Here is a 15940-nt window from a genome sequence, read left to right as displayed (position 1 = left end):
ACAACATGCAGAATAACCCATACCGCAAAAATGCTGCCGACACGTGTAGTTTTGCAATGCCAAAAAAATAGTTCAAACCAATTGCCAATGAAACCGACCAACTCCGATGAACAGCAATCAAGAACCCCAAAAAATAACACGACTTAGCCTTGTTCAATGTGCCCCATTGATGGAGCCAGCTTGTTCCTCTTCCTGGGACTCCTCGTCCCCATTGCCCATCATATTCTTCATGAAAGTTATATAGTCGTACTTTGGAACGTCCCGATCTTCTAGAAGATCAGGGCCCTCGTGCCTAGGCATTGTCTGGGTCAACTTCTCGATCAGCTCATCGGGAATCAAAGAGTGTCGCAAGTCAAGTTCGGTAACATATGGCTGGAGGAAAGATCGTTAGTAAATGAATGGCTTGCATCTTCCCATGGAAACGGTACCTTTCCATCAGCAACTTCCCGGAAACTCTGGAAAACTTGCTCTGCAGTGTTTTGGTCCTCGGTCACGCTGACCATGAATCTGATGAACTGCTCGAATGTGACGTTGGGTCTGCCTCCTGATGTTTGGAGGAACACCTCGTGCATCTCATCCTCATCATACACGAGGCCAAGACTCGCCAGAGCGGCCGAGAACTCGATCTCCTGCAACGTGTTCGATCCATCACGATCGAAGTGCCTGAACACTGACTCGAATTCTTCCAGCTGGATGGGGGTGAGATTGGTCATGTTCCGAGCAACCATCTGGTTCTCGAGGAAGGCGTGCTTCTTAGCCACGCTGGACTTGACCAATTCTAGTTCATACGTCAACTCGTCTAGGGTATATGTGGTGTAGTCGTTCTCTTCGATGTTTGCTTCCTGACACTGCTCTTCGAGATCCGCGATTGTTTCAAGGAAGGCATCCAGCGGAGGCAAGTTGGCCTTGAGACGTTCAACGTGTGCCAGTTGGTCTTCCACGTCCCCTTCCAGGCCAGAAATGGCAAGAGACAATGTCTTCAGGGTAAGCGCAAAGTCATTGGCCTTGTCCGCGAAGGATCTCCGAAGAGAGTCCTTGATGTCGCGAATCGTCTCATTGATCAACTGGCTGCGCTGTTGCTCGTCCTTCATCAGGTTCTCCCATTCCCGGTCACACACCTCCATGCGAAGTTCTGGAGGTGGCTGGTACGGCCGGAGACGGTATGTGCTAAGCTTGGTTTTGATGTTTCCCAACAGAGCTGCCAGGTCAGACTTCTCAGCGACCCATTTCCGTTTCTGATTACGCTTATACTGAGAGAATTGAGCGAGCTGCTCCTTTGCGTCGGCATAAGTCCCCGCAAATTTGGCATTTCGCCACTCTTCCCTCTGTCGAGCAATCTGGTCCAGCAGTTCCCGCATTCTTTTCTCGTAAGATGATTGCATTTCCCAGGCCCCTTGCATGTTTGTAACAAATTTCTCGACACGCCTACCGGCGTTTTCGACCTTCTCGAGCTGCGAGAACGCATGGAACCAATATGCAATGTATGTCATCAGAGATCGCTCATCTGGCTTGGGGACATCGCACACATCCTCCACGTCGAGCAGATCCGGGATACCGATCTCATTGGTGGCGATATCGAAGGCCAGCTTCATGTTGCCGCGGTGGTCATTCTTGTCCAGGGAATCGAAGTCGATAAGATCGGGACGATGGATGTCCAAAAGAGCGCAAAAGGCGAGCCCATCGTTCCAGCTGGTGGAAAAGTCCCGCACCTCCACTCCTGGGTAACAGGCTGTCTTGCGCTGACACCACAAGAGCAACCCTTCCTTTGCCGACAGACCCTCTTCGTTGATATCACTGATGGTGAATCTCAAGATGAGTGTCCAAATCAACCCCAGGATAATCTTTCGGTTCCCATCCACAATGTCCTCGGCCCCAATGTTTGTGATCTGAATTCCCCGAGACTTGACGAAGTCCAGGCTCTTGTTGACGTTCTCGAATTTCTGTACTCGCAGTTTCGGCTTCGCAGCATATCGACCGAGGGACTCATCTCCAAGGATCTCCAGCAGATGAATCAAGATGACCTGTCATGCCAAGGTTTTAGCATCATCCAAGTCAGAAGTCAGAAGCCAGGAGAACAAGCAATCAACGTACGCCATCAGACAGGTCTTTGACAAGATCATCGACGGCCAAGTTGCGAACCTTGAGTTTATTGTTGAGCCTGTTGCAATTTAGTGAGCCCCGTGTCCAATGGTAAGGGATGCGCACAAACCAACCATTTAGTGAAGGTCTTTTGCTGCACATTTACCCACTGCTTCTCGTCGACCACCAGCATGGTTGCAGAAGCTAGTCGTCAACAACGCAAGTGTGTCTGAATCAGTCAGGAGAAGTCAATTAGACCGATGAGATCTCAATTGCAGGGACGAATTGATCGAGCTTAGGCTAAGCTTCACGGTTCGCCGGGTCGAGCCACTGCTAAAAGCCTAGGCTAGTTGACATGGGCCGAAGCATCAGAGGCTACGGCAAACAAAGCAGGGATGGGATCGAATTCTAGTCAGCTTAGGCTCGGTGGAAAGCGAATGGCCGCGGGACGGGGAGAGATGGCTGTGAACTGAAGCGAGCGTCCGCAATGTCTAATTATTTTCAGAGAGTGGAATGCGATGTAAACACAATATAAACATCTAAACAGAGGTCATGTTCCTTGAGGCAGGGGCTGCTGAATGCCACCGACCAGTGAGTTGTCGTGTCAACAGCATCGGCAATCTGATTGGTGCTCCACACAGTCGCGAGGCCCAGCCCGATCGACAGACAGCCCGTGAACCTTGAACCACGGAAGGGACAAGTAGAATCACGTGACAGATGATGACTAAATTAGAAGCATCTGCCACTAATCACGTGATTACTGAACTGAACTGAAAACGGAAGCGGGCAAGTGCCTGATCATCTGATGCAGCCACGAGCGGCCCGGCCCCACCAGACTGTGACTGGAATTTTCCACAGGAAGTGCAAACCTTGCAAATGCAGCAAACAATGCAAATCTCAGCATGGAACCAATCCCAATGCTTTGGATTGCCAAGACCCTTTGTGATTTTGTTGCCTCGCTTCTCCGTTTCGCAGGGTTCGGGAATTACGTCATTTGTCAAGACGACTGATCAAATTGAGCGAATCCGGTCATCCAAATTCCAACGGGACCAACTTGCTTATGTTATCTCTGCAATTGCGATATCAAGTGGATTGAAAAAGTTCTTCAAATACGATAAGTTACGTTCTGGGAATCCCACGCGGGGCACTCGTCAAGTCGTCCGAGGCAGGTTACCCTTTTCGTATAGGTTAATGGCGCGAACTTGATGGTTTCGGTGGGGTGACTGAGGCACGAATCCCTTGGGTCATTCCCAAGTCAAGTTCCAGTTCCTTGGAGCAGAAAACAAGTATTTAATGATTTTAATCGCAGTTCCATAGTGTTCGCTTCAATCCCAAGAAGAGCTATAATTGGGGGTCTTCTCTGCCTTGCTTCCTCGCGAGTCTGGAAGCGCTCAGTCACCATGTCCAGCAAGCTTGCTATCACCGATCGCGTCCCCCTCCCTAACTCGACGGTCCAAATCCCTCGTCTTGGATTCGGCGTCTATCGAGCAACAGGCGACAAATGCGTCGAGGCAACGAAGACCGCTCTCAAAGTGGGCTACCGACACATCGACTCGGCGCAGTTTTACGGAAATGAAGCGGAGGTTGGGCAAGCAGTGCGGGAATCAGGCATCCCACGGAATGAGGTGTTCATCACCACCAAGATCATGACCCCCGCAGGCTCGCCAGAGGCCACCTACCGAAAAGTAGTCGAGAGCGTGGACAAGATTGCCGGGAAAGATGGCTACGTCGATTTGTTCTTGATCCACAGCTGGAAGTCGGGCGAGAGTGGTCGTAAGGAGCTGTGGCAGGCGCTCGAGAGATTGCTGGAAGAAGGGCTTACCCGTAGCATCGGTGTCAGCAATTACGGAGTGAAGCATATCGAGGAAATGAAAGCTTACGCCAAAGTCTGGCCACCGCATGTGAACCAAATTGAAGTGAGTGGCATCTGTAATGCGCCCGACCAGAGATCATGATGCTGACAGTGCCACTCCATAGCTCCATCCATGGTGCCAGCAGCGGGTTATTGACAAGTACTGCAAAGAACATGGAATTGTGGTCGAAGCGTACTCGCCGCTAGTACGCAACTACAAGGCCAATGACCCAACGTTGGTGTCGATTGCTCAGAAGTACGGGAAGACAACTGCTCAGATTCTAGTCCGATATGCTCTGCAGAAGGGTTGGGTGCCTCTTCCCAAGAGCGAAAATCCAGAACGGATTGCCGCGAATGCGGATGTATACGATTTCGAGATTACCAGTGAGGATATGGCCGTCTTGGATAATCTTGATCAGGGAGCGGCAGGTGCGATCGTTGAAGCGGTTGCCAACGTGTGAGGCCGCAAATCAGACCAGTCCACTCCAGATGCCTGTGCGATCCCAGACCGCCTTCGAAGTCTGCTGGATTCATCTCCCGAGTAGGAAGGCATTGACAGATTGAAGCGTTGCTCTGGACGGATTCGCATCAGGCTTGGAGGTGGTGATCCAAGTAAGGCGCTGTCTTATCGACTGCTTGTTCAATGGAGTATCAGGTTGTAACCCGACAAACTGTCCTGTAACTCGTGTAAGCGCCTGCTGATTCGAATAGAAATTCACGCGTTTAACGCACCGTTGTCATTGTAGTATAAGCAGATGATAGTGAGCAACGTTCCCACGGATAGGTCTTTTCCAGTCTCACATACTACGAGCAATGATCTCGAGGGATATGGCAAGAGATGTTTGTCCGCAAATGATTTGACTTTTTCCAGTGCGACTCGCAAGTCCCGGCTTCCCAGCTTGGTGGAACCACACCCTAAGTTGAGTCTCGTTGGCGGATCGCCACCCTCTGCAGGTCGACCATTGCAAGAAATCACGAGGTCGTATACCCCTGCCAAGCTGGACAAAGCATCACTGCAGCCAATGTATAGATTTGCAGTCGGGCGGATGAGAGTAGCCTGCGTGCTCGTGTCCGATTTACCATGTTCGCGCAGGAGCTCATTGATCAAATCGGGTAGATGGCTCTCTTCTGTGGACAAGAGCAAGTCCCTATTCTTCCAGAAAACCGAGGGGGTCAAGCCATGGGACCATCCCTCGCTATCATCGCCCGCGCCTTGAATATACCCGCCTTCGGAGATTTCGGCTCCATGAACCCGCTTCGATGCAGAGCACAGAACGAAAAGCTGGTAGTCACTCCCTTTTGCGGCGTCAGCTGGATGGAAGTAACTTTGATTAGCCCAAGCAATTTTGATCGGTTTTCCCAAGCTTTGTTTTAGTCCCTCGATATCTAGCTTCAGGTCCTAGCCGCACTTCTCCATCAGTGTCACCTCCTACCGAAGAATATCAATCTTCGTGAGATTTCTACCTTGAACGCTTCCACAAACCCGTCAATTCGCTGTTCAATTTGCGACTCTTCGGATGACCCTAAGTAATTCGGCGGGAATTGAACGGCATGGAACGCAGACTCAGAAGGGAACAATGTGCGATTTAGCACGGCGCACCAGATTGGAATGGTTTTTGACAGGGCATCGGGCATTACTGTGGTGTGTCAGCTAATGTTTTCGATGTAACATACATCGGTGAAAGGGTGCGGAAAAGGATGCAGAGCAGGCACAGACATTTACCCCGACGAGTCGAGTCCACAATTACACACCTGACCAGTGAGCCATTTAATCATGCCAGAAGAGCTCGAAAAAAAAAACGCATAAATCACAACTCACCCGCCATACTCCCGCGCAACTGAGAGAACCTGAAGATTGAGTCTGCGGGTACTAAACTTCCACTCACCGCTGTGGCCATCCGTGCTTTTGAAGTAGACGCTGCAGGCTTTCCGATCCGGTTTGATATACCAGCTGCCACACCGCTCATTGGCAACCAAGGGAAGGTCATAGTACTCGGCTACATGTTCCACAAAGTGAGCATCAGCGTCAATCGATCGTAACCGATTTGTCACGGACAGAGCTGAGCGTTTCAATGAAGAGAGGGTTTGGGAGACCGATAGCGCTGCCGAGGGGAATTGGAGAGACGCAATGGAGACTGGAAAGGAATTATCTGAAGTCATGGCCGGCCACAACAGGAGCACAGAACGCCTATACAATATCTCAACGATCACTCAGGAAGTTTCGCTCGATGAATCGCGGCTGTGATGTGCCTTGCTGACTTGCATGATTTGCATGATTCTCACTTGTGATTGGCTAGGTTGCTGATCCCCGCGTTCAGAGGGTGAGATAAGAATGAAGCGGTATTGCAAATACAACAAAGAGCTTCGACTATTGCCGTGTTACTGTTATAGAACGTATATAACTCGCTTGAGACGACCAAATTTCTTAGAGAATACGTAGACAGTACATATTAGAATTTACCATTCATGAAATTGAAGAGTAACTTTCTCTTCTTATCTAGCCAATGATATGTCATCCATTCACAACTCCGAAAGTTCCATGACGTCGATCAAACCAGTTGACGACATTCCACGCTGACATTACACGTCCGGATCACTGAACACTACGGGGCACTCCCCGTCTCTGGTCGTGAATTGAAGCGGTCAACTGGCATTTGGCAGCAAGTTGACCGAGAGATGAGTGTTTGCGAGGCATGAGGATCACCCATGCCAAATTCGCTGACCGGCGCTGCAGCATCAAGGGGTCCGAAGCCAATTATGGTTCCATGATGAAGGAGAGAGCCCTTCATTGGCCCAGAGAACCAAGGTAAAGTAAGTGGTAAACATGAAATCCTGACCTCGCGGGTTTTCTAACCGGGAAAAAGACTCCGCTGTTGGGCACGTTACCGGTTACAATTGTAGCACCGAAGAAAGGCCAAGATTGATTCCGTGCCCCGCCGAATAATACAGTGAAGGCCTGAATCTTCGCCACTTAGGGTTTGCCGGATGAACAAAGGGGGACCCGAGCGGTCACTCTGCCAGTCAAACAAAGAATGATTAACATTGGAGAGTAGCATAGTATTGGATAGCAATGCTTTCCTCAAAAGTATTTAAGAACTCTTGGACAGGCCCGCCCTGTCCTTTTCTATTTTCCCCTTTCATCTTCTCCCCTATTATCGCATCCTGACATCACGCTCAGCCCCGATCGTGTTGACGGATTGAGCGAACCGCAATCGGACCCTTCTGAGATACTCTTTTGTTTCTGTCAACTGGTTTCAGATCGCTGCAACCATGCCGAAGGTATGCTTACTCCGTTTTATTCCTCTTGGCCATGGTGCACGAAGAACTTTGCGCTCATCATCGATGACCCGTAGATTACTCAATTGCTGTTCGACTGCGACAACACCCTCGTGATGTCCGAGGAGTTGGCCTTTGAGGCCTGCGCCGACGTCGCCAACGAGATCCTCGCCAAGCATGACATCACAGATCGCTACACTGGCGAACAATTGATCCAGGATTTCGTCGGCCAGAACTTTCGCGGCATGATGGTTTCGCTCCAGGCCAAATACGGCTTCGAGATGTCCAAGGAAGAGTTCGAGCACTACGTCAAGGAGGAAGAGAACCAGGTGATTGCCAAGCTCGAGGCCAAGGGTGAACCTTGCATCGGCGTCAACGAGGAGCTGGAGACGCTGCATCGTGAGGGTAAATACGACTTGGCCGTGGTATCCTCGTCTGCTCTTCGCCGCGTTCGTGCCTCGATCAAGAAAGCCGGTCAGGAAAAGTACTTCAAACCCGACCATATCTTTAGTGCCGCCACCTCGTTGCCCACTCCGACATCCAAGCCCGACCCGGCCATCTACCTGCACGCTTTGGACCGCTTGGGCAAGAAGGCCGAGGAGTGCGTTGCCATCGAGGACAGCCGCAGCGGTGCCCTCAGTGCCATTCGTGCAGGCATTCCTGTGATTGCCTACGTCGGCAGCTATCATGGCGATGAGAAGCGTGCCGAAATGGCCAAGAAATTGCTCGATCTCGGCTCCAAGGTCGTCATGAAGGACTGGACGGAGTTCCAGTCGTGCCTCAAGCAGATTGAGACCGACTCGTACTAAGTGTCCATGAGACTTGACTGTCTCTACGCCTCCGTTCGGCGGATACCACATCTGTTCCGACGAGCATCGCCGTGTGCTCTGGTTGGGCAGCGGGTATGAGGATAGGGATGCTTCTTTTTTTATTTCTTCGACCGCTTGTGCGCCTTGACGGTGCCTTCCTCTCATGATGAGCATTTTATAGATTACGATCGCATGATTATTACTGCTACGAAATGAACCCGCACGAGGGCATTTTCAATCCAGAGGTCGGATACACATTCTGTACCGCGATTCTGAGATCCACAGTGATAGAGGAAATTGACCAATGTTTCGGGGATAGAAAAATGGAAATAGACCTCTTAAAGCAAACTGCGGTCAATATATCTCGCATTAACACGGCGTAGTGGTGGAATTGATTCACCGGGTACACTCCGGTGAAAGACTCCCCGGTGTAGAGCTTAGAGTTTAGTACCATGCATCGCCATGCAACATGAGTTGGCTGAAGATGCCACCATGTCTGTGACATGCATGAGCAGCATGACCTTACTAAACTAGATGCAGCTGTTTTGCATCTATTTTGCATTAGCTGGCTAGGGCAGTCTGAATTGAGCAATTCTAGCAGGGGGTGTTTTCCAGCTGTCCAGAGTTGCTGCCCGAGCAGCCCGAAAAGGCCGACGACCTGGAGGTATTCATCACTTTTGAGGCTTTCGGAGACGAGGTGGTACGGAGGACAGTTTCCTTCTTCCCTCAACGCAATTGAAGTGAGCTAGCGCGAGAAAAGATAGATATTACAGTCTCGAAGTGTTAACTACTGTACCTCTAGATTGGAAATGAAGATTGCGAGCCCCTGAGATGCTTCAAGTCGCTGGATCCAACTGGTCAGAACACATATGATTCGAACGCAGGATGGAAATGAGGGGCACATTTATCTTATCAGTTTGCTGATAAGATAAGGGCTCAACCCCTCTTGCTGACATCACAAGCAGTTGAAAGTTCCTGAGATAGAGGTACCGAACACCCCGAGACATTGTATACGACTCGTTCAAGGTCAATTACTGTCCATCAGGAAGACTGGCAAGACTTGGCCCAACTCTTAACTCAATACAACTGAAATTTGGCTTCGCTTGCTAGTTGGTGGATAGTCAAGATGCCACAACAAGAATCAACCACTCGTTCAGAAAGAGCGTCTCAAATTGTGGAACAAGGGCCGCTGGTAAGTCTACTCCTGCATTGCTCACTTTGATGAATTGATATAATGCTGATTGCCTCTGCTCCTGTAGGACCCAGCAGAGGCCAAATGGATTCGGATGATTAAACTCACATACACAGATCCCCTTGGCAAGAAGCGGATATGGGAGTCTGCAGAGCGACAGGTTAGTTTTTTTTTTGACGTGGTATCAGAGCTCTACAACATGTAACTACCATGATTGGAATCGTAACGACCGAACTTAACATTGTCCGTTTCCAGACCCGTCCCAAAACCAGCCAGGTTGACGGTGTCGGCATTGTGGCCATCCTCAATACATCCAACGGTCCAGAGATTCTTCTGCAGAAACAGTACCGTCCACCGGTCGACAAGGTAGTCATTGAACTACCTGCCGGTTTAATCGATGAGGGCGAGACGCCAGAGCAATGTGCCGTGCGGGAACTCAAAGAGGAGACAGGATATGTTGGTGTTGTGGAACAGACGAGCTCGATGATGTTCAACGGTAATCGTCGAACCTTTTTTTTTTTTTTCGTTCATTAGACAGAGTGCTAAGAAGCAGGAGATCCCGGTTTCTGCAATACAAATCTCTACACAGTGCACGTTCGTGTCGATCTGAATCTGCCGGAAAATCAAAATCCAAAGCCAGAACTCGAGGATAATGAATTCATCGAATGCTTTACCGTCCCGATTGCTTCCCTCCACGAGGAGACGAAAAAGCTGGAGGCGCAAGGATACGCGATCGACGCGCGGGTCGGTACTCTGGCCGAGGGGATTGAATTGGCCCGGAAAATGAAATTACAGTAATAGCAGGCCTCATTTGATTAAATGCAGTGTAGATAGTATATATCCTATAGTAGAATATTTTATGTGTTGATTCTCTTAATGGCCTGTGTGGAATGCTTGGACTGCATTAAAGTACTCTGTAAGTCCGTAATGAGGACAGTTTACGCGTCGGTAGGCCGAATATCCATATTCTTGGAATAACTAGGTCGCGTTGGTCCCATCCATGGAGCTCCCCACATCAACCTGCAGCCTACAAACAACTTGAAGCTTCAACTTCGCACGTCGGACGTGACCCATGGGCTCGACAGTTTTAGTGAGCCGACGAACACGACATTTACTTCGACACTTTCGACCTCCGCGCACAATGGTGACATTTACCATGCCGGCCGGCAGCCACGGCCAGCCCGGTCCCGAGTTCACAGTGACCTCAACACAAGAGAATCTGACGCGGGACCAGTTGCTGAGCTTTCCAGCATTTAACATATGGCTGTCTACGCTACAGCGCTCGCTGGCTCGGCAAAGGAATCCGAATCATGCATTCCACAACGCCCCATATTTTCTCCGTCGGGTCGAGATCCAGGCGGTTGACTATTTCGGGGGTGGTCGATTGGGCTTCATCAAGATGAAGGCGGACGTGTCCAATGATGCTGGCGAAAAGTTACCCGGGAGTGTATTTCTTCGCGGGGGAAGCGTTGGAATCTTGGTGAGTGCAACAGTCGCCATTCGAGCGCCGTCGATGTCGAGAGGCTGCCCAAAGATACATCCCCAATAGTGCAATAGCTATTGACACTTCATTAGCTCGTTCTTCAACCAAACGATGTTGACGAAGCTTCAGAGGAAGAAAACTATGTCATCATGACCGTCCAACCCCGAATCCCCGCTGGAAGTCTTGAATTCCTAGAGATTCCTGCTGGGATGTTGGACGACCAAGGCACGTTCGCAGGTGGTGCGGCAAAGGAAATACAAGAAGAAACCGGACTTGTAATCCCTCAAGAGGAGCTAATCGATATGACGTCTCTTGCGCTAGCGTCTTCGCAGCGCGACTTGCAGGGACGTAACGAAGACGACCAGGAATCCCTCCAGAAAGGCGTATATCCGTCACCTGGAGGCTGTGATGAGTTTATCCCGCTGTTTCTCTGTAAAAAGCGGCTGCCCCGGGAGGATATCCAAGCTCTTCAAGGACGCCTCACGGGCCTCCGAGACCATGGAGAGAAGATCACCCTAAAGATTGTCGCGTTGAAGGATCTGTGGAAGGTGGGTTTGAGGGACGGAAAAGCCCTGGCTGCCTGGGCATTATATAATGGACTGAAGCAAGAGGGAATGATATAGACTATCTATGTTTTGTGGTAAGTCTGATGTTGTACTTCATATAGCCATGCTAAGCCAGATTCTGGACTCACGTTGAGATCGTGTTTGCCTGAGGGCGAAATGCTGTGCTATCTCTGCTTTGGTCCTGACTAGAGTCGGAGCGTTACTAGGCCTTGAACATCATGTCTCGTTGCCTCTGCTGTACCGTCCAGGCGGAAAGATATTTGGACCTTTTGATGCATCAACAACATGGGCCTGCTTTCCTGATACTCCGATCCCACTGACACTGTTCTCTCTTGCAAATCGCCTCTTGCTTATTAACCTAGACTGCCTGTTGCACATTTCTGCTCAGCACTCCTTTATGTACGATTTTGATGAAACCTGTTTGCTGATGTCCGTGAATGTCAGCCCGTGAAGATTTACCCTTTTCTGGCCATCTCTCTTCTCTCTCCTTCCTATAAATTCTCTCTCGTCTTTTCCTGGACTGTCTTTTCAACTTTTCGTTCATCTCTCACACTAGTCTCTGGCTTCCGTTGTAAGACCACAGGTATAACTTTCAGTCCTGGGGAGACCTTTCAGTTGGACTGCACATAACTGTTCCTGCAGTAGCTGTCTGGTCCACCTCCTTGACCGTGTGTCTATTCCTGTGTCGTCATACTACAAATTTCGGCGGATATCCACGCTTCCTGGCCCGTGTTCTGCTCACGTCAGGCCCGAGAAGCTGAATCCCATTTGACGTACAGAGGCGATCGGTGCTGCTGAGAGCTTTCTGGAACTGCTGGACTTCATCATCTCTCGCTTAATTCGGACGCCCTACAAAAGCCATGCCATTCCGGCATCCTCCTCCCTACCCTTTTGCCAACAGGGCGCCCCCCCCTCCGGCTCAGCAACCAATCCAAGGTCATGATGAGTTGATATCGACATCTTTTTTTGTCAGACAGGTCCTGGCTAACTATGAGTGCAGCCCCTCTTCCACTGTACATTGATGGAGACTATATCGTGTATCCGAATTTCCGCGTGCGGCTGACTCTGAACGCCGAGCCGGTCGAGATGACTCACCAGGGGCTGAGAGTCAATGCAGCTACGGCCGGATATTGGCAGTTTGTCAATGGCGAATTTCGTCCTGTTCTGGGTTACGTGGACCTTGAACCGATTGATGCTGTCTGGCCACTGCCTGGCCAGGCACGTCCAGCGAACCCTTTTGTGCAGCAGCAACAGCATCTTCAACCCGGGCACGCAGCCGGTGCTGCCGGGCCCGTCGGAAACAACAATCAGGAAGATGCCAATCGGCCAGCAGCCGAGTTACCAGCGGTGGCCGGGGAGCCTGGAGAACCGCACGATCCAGCCGCGCCGCTAGCGGATGCAGAGCGTCAGCAAGTGGCGGACCAGGGACGCGGGAATGCAAACCAGAATGCGGCAACCAACGGGGGCCCCGCGGAAGAAGGCCGCCTTGGAAATGACAATGATGAAGCAGAACTCGGTGGTCAGAGGGCCAACCCCCGCAACCTCGACGACGATGCCGCCCGCCCGGATCCGCAGTCGACCACGATCCGCGGCATTACCCTGGAATGCAAGATTTGCTTCACGAAGACGGTGGACATGGTCTGTCTGCCGTGCGGTCACATCTGCATGTGTCGGTCGTGCGCGCCCTTGGTGATGAGGGGCTCGCCGCCGAACAGGAATCCAAACATCTGCCCGATTTGCCGTCGGTCGGTGACTGGAATGGTAAGTCGGTGGCGTCCTGACTAGTTCCTGTGTGCATGTGCTCATGTTTCTGTAGCAAGCGGTCTTCTTGACTTGAAAGTCAACCACTTTACAGAGTGCAAACACCCACTCGCATCAGAATCGATTATGGGGTTGATCTACTGCATGTATTTATTATCGTTTCCGTATTATTTAGTCTGTGCTCGGCGTGTGTCGGCACTGTTTGTGCGAGATTGGTTTTTTTTCGTCTGATGTTGCCTGACTGCTTCCTGGTATCGCAGTCAGATTACCAGTTGCATCATTAATCCAGAAAAAATCAAAAAAAAGACATTGTTATCAACATCAGTCTTCTATCAATGCATGATTAGAACAGCTGTCAGCCAAGCTTACTGAACAGGCATCATCTCGTACATGTGCACCCGGAGGACCATCTCAGTTCCGACAGACCCTTTGGATTTTAGAACCGTCTGAATCCGCTGTGGCTGGTAGGTAACACGGTGTAGGGCAAACGCGATCCTCGTCAGGAATGACTGTTGTCATCCATTATGATCGGTATTCACGTTGTTTGCTCAAGACGGCAAAGCACCGCGATGACTCCCCTGGCACAAAGCCCTAGGATTTCCCTAAACAGGTAGGTAATGGTTCACTGGCAGTCATCCACCAGGTTGTCTGTTTTGCTTTGGCTGGCAAATACCGATCAGCGTTGGGATGAATTGTCATGTGATTGTATGGCCTTGTGACTCAGGAACTACATGTAGGCAGAGTCATTCATTGAGCTCAATGCAAGCTATATAGTTGAATCACTTTACAGCTGCTTCAAACGGATTTGGTAGAGGTATGTTTCAGAGGCGACTCACAGGCCGCTCAGTGCAAGGATCTGAAGTGATAGTAGTACTAGGTAATCAAAAACTGGCAAGATCGTCCCAATCGGGACTAGGAAGGAAATGGCGTCTATGGACCACTATGGTTCTCTGCAACGGATGCGTAGAACCTCCGTGCGCCCTAAGTAGTATGAAGCTTTATTTGAGCTTCAAGGAATGTATCCATTCTCTAGTACGATCAAAATACAACCACCACCCACAGCATGATGATTTAGGCCCTCATGTCCGCCGATACACCCCCATCATCCATGACCCTCTCAAAACAAGCAACCCATATGCCATGCCAATACTATCCCAGATTACGTTGAGTTTGCTACCGTTCACCTCGCGCCATCCCACGGGTACTTCGACCACCGGGATGCGCGCGAATTCAGCGAGCATGAGCATCTCCACGTCGAAGATCCAGCCTTCGAGATGCATGTATGGAACGATGTACGGCAACGCCGCGCGCGAAAAGAGTTTAAACCCGCATTGGGTGTCTTTGATCATGGCGGTCTTTGGAGGCGTCAGGAGCCAGAGGATGAAATGGAACGAGTGCATCAGGAAATTCCGCAGTTTGGACCGCTGTCAGATTCCGATATTGTGAGCATATGACTGCTGGGCTATTTTTAGAGTAAATGTTCCGAACATACCTTGACCACAGCCTCACTTCCAACCATATGGGCCCTCGAACCAACCGCGACGCCGCGTCCTTCGCTGTCCTCAATTTCCTGGCACGCGGCCACCAACTTTGACAAGTCGTCAAATTTGCTTGCCCCATCGGCATCCGCAAAAACGACGTATTTGCCTCGGACATGTCGCATCCCATGAACAACCGCTCCCCCCTTGCCCCGGTTCTTGGCCAGTTTGATCACACGGATGGAACCGGGGGGGATGCGGACTCCTTCGCGGAGAGTATCCGAAGACCATGGACCGGCATGGGCCTTTGGATGGGGCGACAGTTGATGCTCACGCGCAAAGCTGAACGCTACATCTTCCGTGCGGTCCGTCGAGCCGTCAGACACGATCAGGATTTCCCATCCCTTTTCCCTCGTGATAAACGGATCGATTGGGCCCATCTTCCTGTTCCGTGCCCGTAAGCCAACGGGCTCGCCGTTTGCATGGGCCCCTCGCGCCTTGTGCTTTGCTAGGTTTCCATACGCATGCTCCAGGAAGTTCACCGCTTCCTCCAGCATGCCCGGCAGGCGGTTTTCCTCATTGTACGCGGGGACCACGACAGACATGAACAGCTCCGCCGGCTCTGGCTTGAGACCATCCTGACTAGTAAATTTATGTCGACGTCGCTCCTCCTCGAAGGTGTCCTGCCAACAGGGTAGTGGGCGAGGCTCGGTCACTGCGCCATCTTTGGAGATTGTTCGATACGTCTTCTCCTCAGCGAGGGGCTTTCGAGGGACGGGTGCGATTGCGGCAAGAATTATATATGCCTGAAATCGCGTGCATGCAAAAAAAAAAAAAAAAAAAAAAAACCACAAACCTACTCCCTCGTAAGTAGTCCTCGTCAAACCGCACACAATCAAATGGTGTCAAGGATCACTGAACCAGCAAGATGCAATTGATGCCCGGATTATTCCAAATCGGCAGCTGCTGAGGAGAGCGAAGCATTGCCAGCTTGGAGATCCCCTTCAAGATATAAGTTCTTCAACCCTCAGGGTTCGAATACTCTCTTCAGCCAAAATTAGATGATGACAAAAGCCGTGTTCGGTTCGCGAACCATCTGCCTTAAGGCAACTAACTTCAGCCCAGATTGTAAAGTACTAAGAGTAATGTCCGAAGTGATCGGAAAACCAACGAATCAACAATTGGCACTTGGAAAGTCGTAGCTTTGCGAGAAAAGACACGCACCAGCACATAGCATCCCAATGCCGTTACGGCGACAGACAGTAGCAGAATGGATACCGGAGTTGTGGTGATCAGACCGAGACATGTCACGCATATCTCGTCCACGAACGGTGGTGCCATTGCTGCACCGGTGCTCCGCGTTGCCTCGCGGAGAAGAGGGCGTCGTAAAGTGAACCACGTTCCAACTCAGCGAAGGGTGTCCATTGAGTCGCTGCCAAGCGCG

At 50.7% G+C, this 15940-nt stretch overlaps 9 protein-coding genes across 9 annotated transcripts; 6 read left to right on the top strand and 3 right to left on the bottom strand.

Moving 5' to 3' along the window:
• Positions 1-153: 153 nt before the first annotated feature.
• On the bottom strand, positions 154-2272 carry VTN31DRAFT_4783 (uncharacterized protein; the record flags this gene model as incomplete). The annotated part of the gene is made up of 4 exons (XM_069405209.1): positions 154-372; positions 429-2021; positions 2092-2158; positions 2214-2272. 4 exons carry the CDS (start codon positions 2270-2272, stop codon positions 154-156), a joined length of 1938 nt encoding a protein of 645 aa, XP_069260296.1.
• A 1207-nt stretch (positions 2273-3479) lies between these two features.
• VTN31DRAFT_4782 (uncharacterized protein) lies at positions 3480-4392 on the top strand (the record flags this gene model as incomplete). The annotated part of the gene is made up of 2 exons (XM_069405208.1): positions 3480-3995; positions 4057-4392. The coding sequence occupies 2 exons, from the start codon at positions 3480-3482 to the stop codon at positions 4390-4392; spliced, it is 852 nt and encodes a 283-aa protein (XP_069260295.1).
• A 69-nt stretch (positions 4393-4461) lies between these two features.
• Positions 4462-6091, bottom strand: VTN31DRAFT_4781 (uncharacterized protein; the record flags this gene model as incomplete). The annotated part of the gene is made up of 5 exons (XM_069405207.1): positions 4462-4607; positions 4664-5330; positions 5396-5568; positions 5649-5683; positions 5751-6091. The coding sequence occupies 5 exons, from the start codon at positions 6089-6091 to the stop codon at positions 4462-4464; spliced, it is 1362 nt and encodes a 453-aa protein (XP_069260294.1).
• Positions 6092-7201: 1110 nt separating this feature from the next.
• On the top strand, positions 7202-8016 carry VTN31DRAFT_4780 (uncharacterized protein; the record flags this gene model as incomplete). The annotated part of the gene is made up of 2 exons (XM_069405206.1): positions 7202-7210; positions 7285-8016. The coding sequence occupies 2 exons, from the start codon at positions 7202-7204 to the stop codon at positions 8014-8016; spliced, it is 741 nt and encodes a 246-aa protein (XP_069260293.1).
• Positions 8017-8519: 503 nt separating this feature from the next.
• VTN31DRAFT_4779 (uncharacterized protein) lies at positions 8520-8911 on the top strand (the record flags this gene model as incomplete). The annotated part of the gene is made up of 2 exons (XM_069405204.1): positions 8520-8756; positions 8819-8911. 2 exons carry the CDS (start codon positions 8520-8522, stop codon positions 8909-8911), a joined length of 330 nt encoding a protein of 109 aa, XP_069260292.1.
• A 231-nt stretch (positions 8912-9142) lies between these two features.
• Positions 9143-10006, top strand: VTN31DRAFT_4778 (uncharacterized protein; the record flags this gene model as incomplete). Its single annotated transcript, XM_069405203.1, has 4 exons — positions 9143-9208; positions 9276-9368; positions 9464-9704; positions 9765-10006. The coding sequence occupies 4 exons, from the start codon at positions 9143-9145 to the stop codon at positions 10004-10006; spliced, it is 642 nt and encodes a 213-aa protein (XP_069260291.1).
• Positions 10007-10280: 274 nt separating this feature from the next.
• Positions 10281-11314, top strand: VTN31DRAFT_4777 (uncharacterized protein; the record flags this gene model as incomplete). The annotated part of the gene is made up of 2 exons (XM_069405202.1): positions 10281-10688; positions 10784-11314. 2 exons carry the CDS (start codon positions 10281-10283, stop codon positions 11312-11314), a joined length of 939 nt encoding a protein of 312 aa, XP_069260290.1.
• Positions 11315-12117: 803 nt separating this feature from the next.
• VTN31DRAFT_4776 (uncharacterized protein) lies at positions 12118-13094 on the top strand (the record flags this gene model as incomplete). Its single annotated transcript, XM_069405201.1, has 3 exons — positions 12118-12193; positions 12258-13018; positions 13074-13094. The coding sequence occupies 3 exons, from the start codon at positions 12118-12120 to the stop codon at positions 13092-13094; spliced, it is 858 nt and encodes a 285-aa protein (XP_069260289.1).
• Positions 13095-14097: 1003 nt separating this feature from the next.
• On the bottom strand, positions 14098-15837 carry VTN31DRAFT_4775 (uncharacterized protein; the record flags this gene model as incomplete). Its single annotated transcript, XM_069405200.1, has 3 exons — positions 14098-14442; positions 14511-15302; positions 15721-15837. The coding sequence occupies 3 exons, from the start codon at positions 15835-15837 to the stop codon at positions 14098-14100; spliced, it is 1254 nt and encodes a 417-aa protein (XP_069260288.1).
• Positions 15838-15940: the final 103 nt, after the last annotated feature.

The sequence above is a fragment of the Thermomyces dupontii genome (genome assembly GCF_041956625.1).
Source record: "Thermomyces dupontii strain NRRL 2155 unplaced genomic scaffold VTN31scaffold_4, whole genome shotgun sequence".
In the NCBI taxonomy this organism is placed as follows: domain Eukaryota; kingdom Fungi; phylum Ascomycota; class Eurotiomycetes; order Eurotiales; family Trichocomaceae; genus Thermomyces; species Thermomyces dupontii.
Note: the sequence above shows the minus strand (reverse complement) of the source record. Positions and strands in the feature narration are given on the sequence as shown.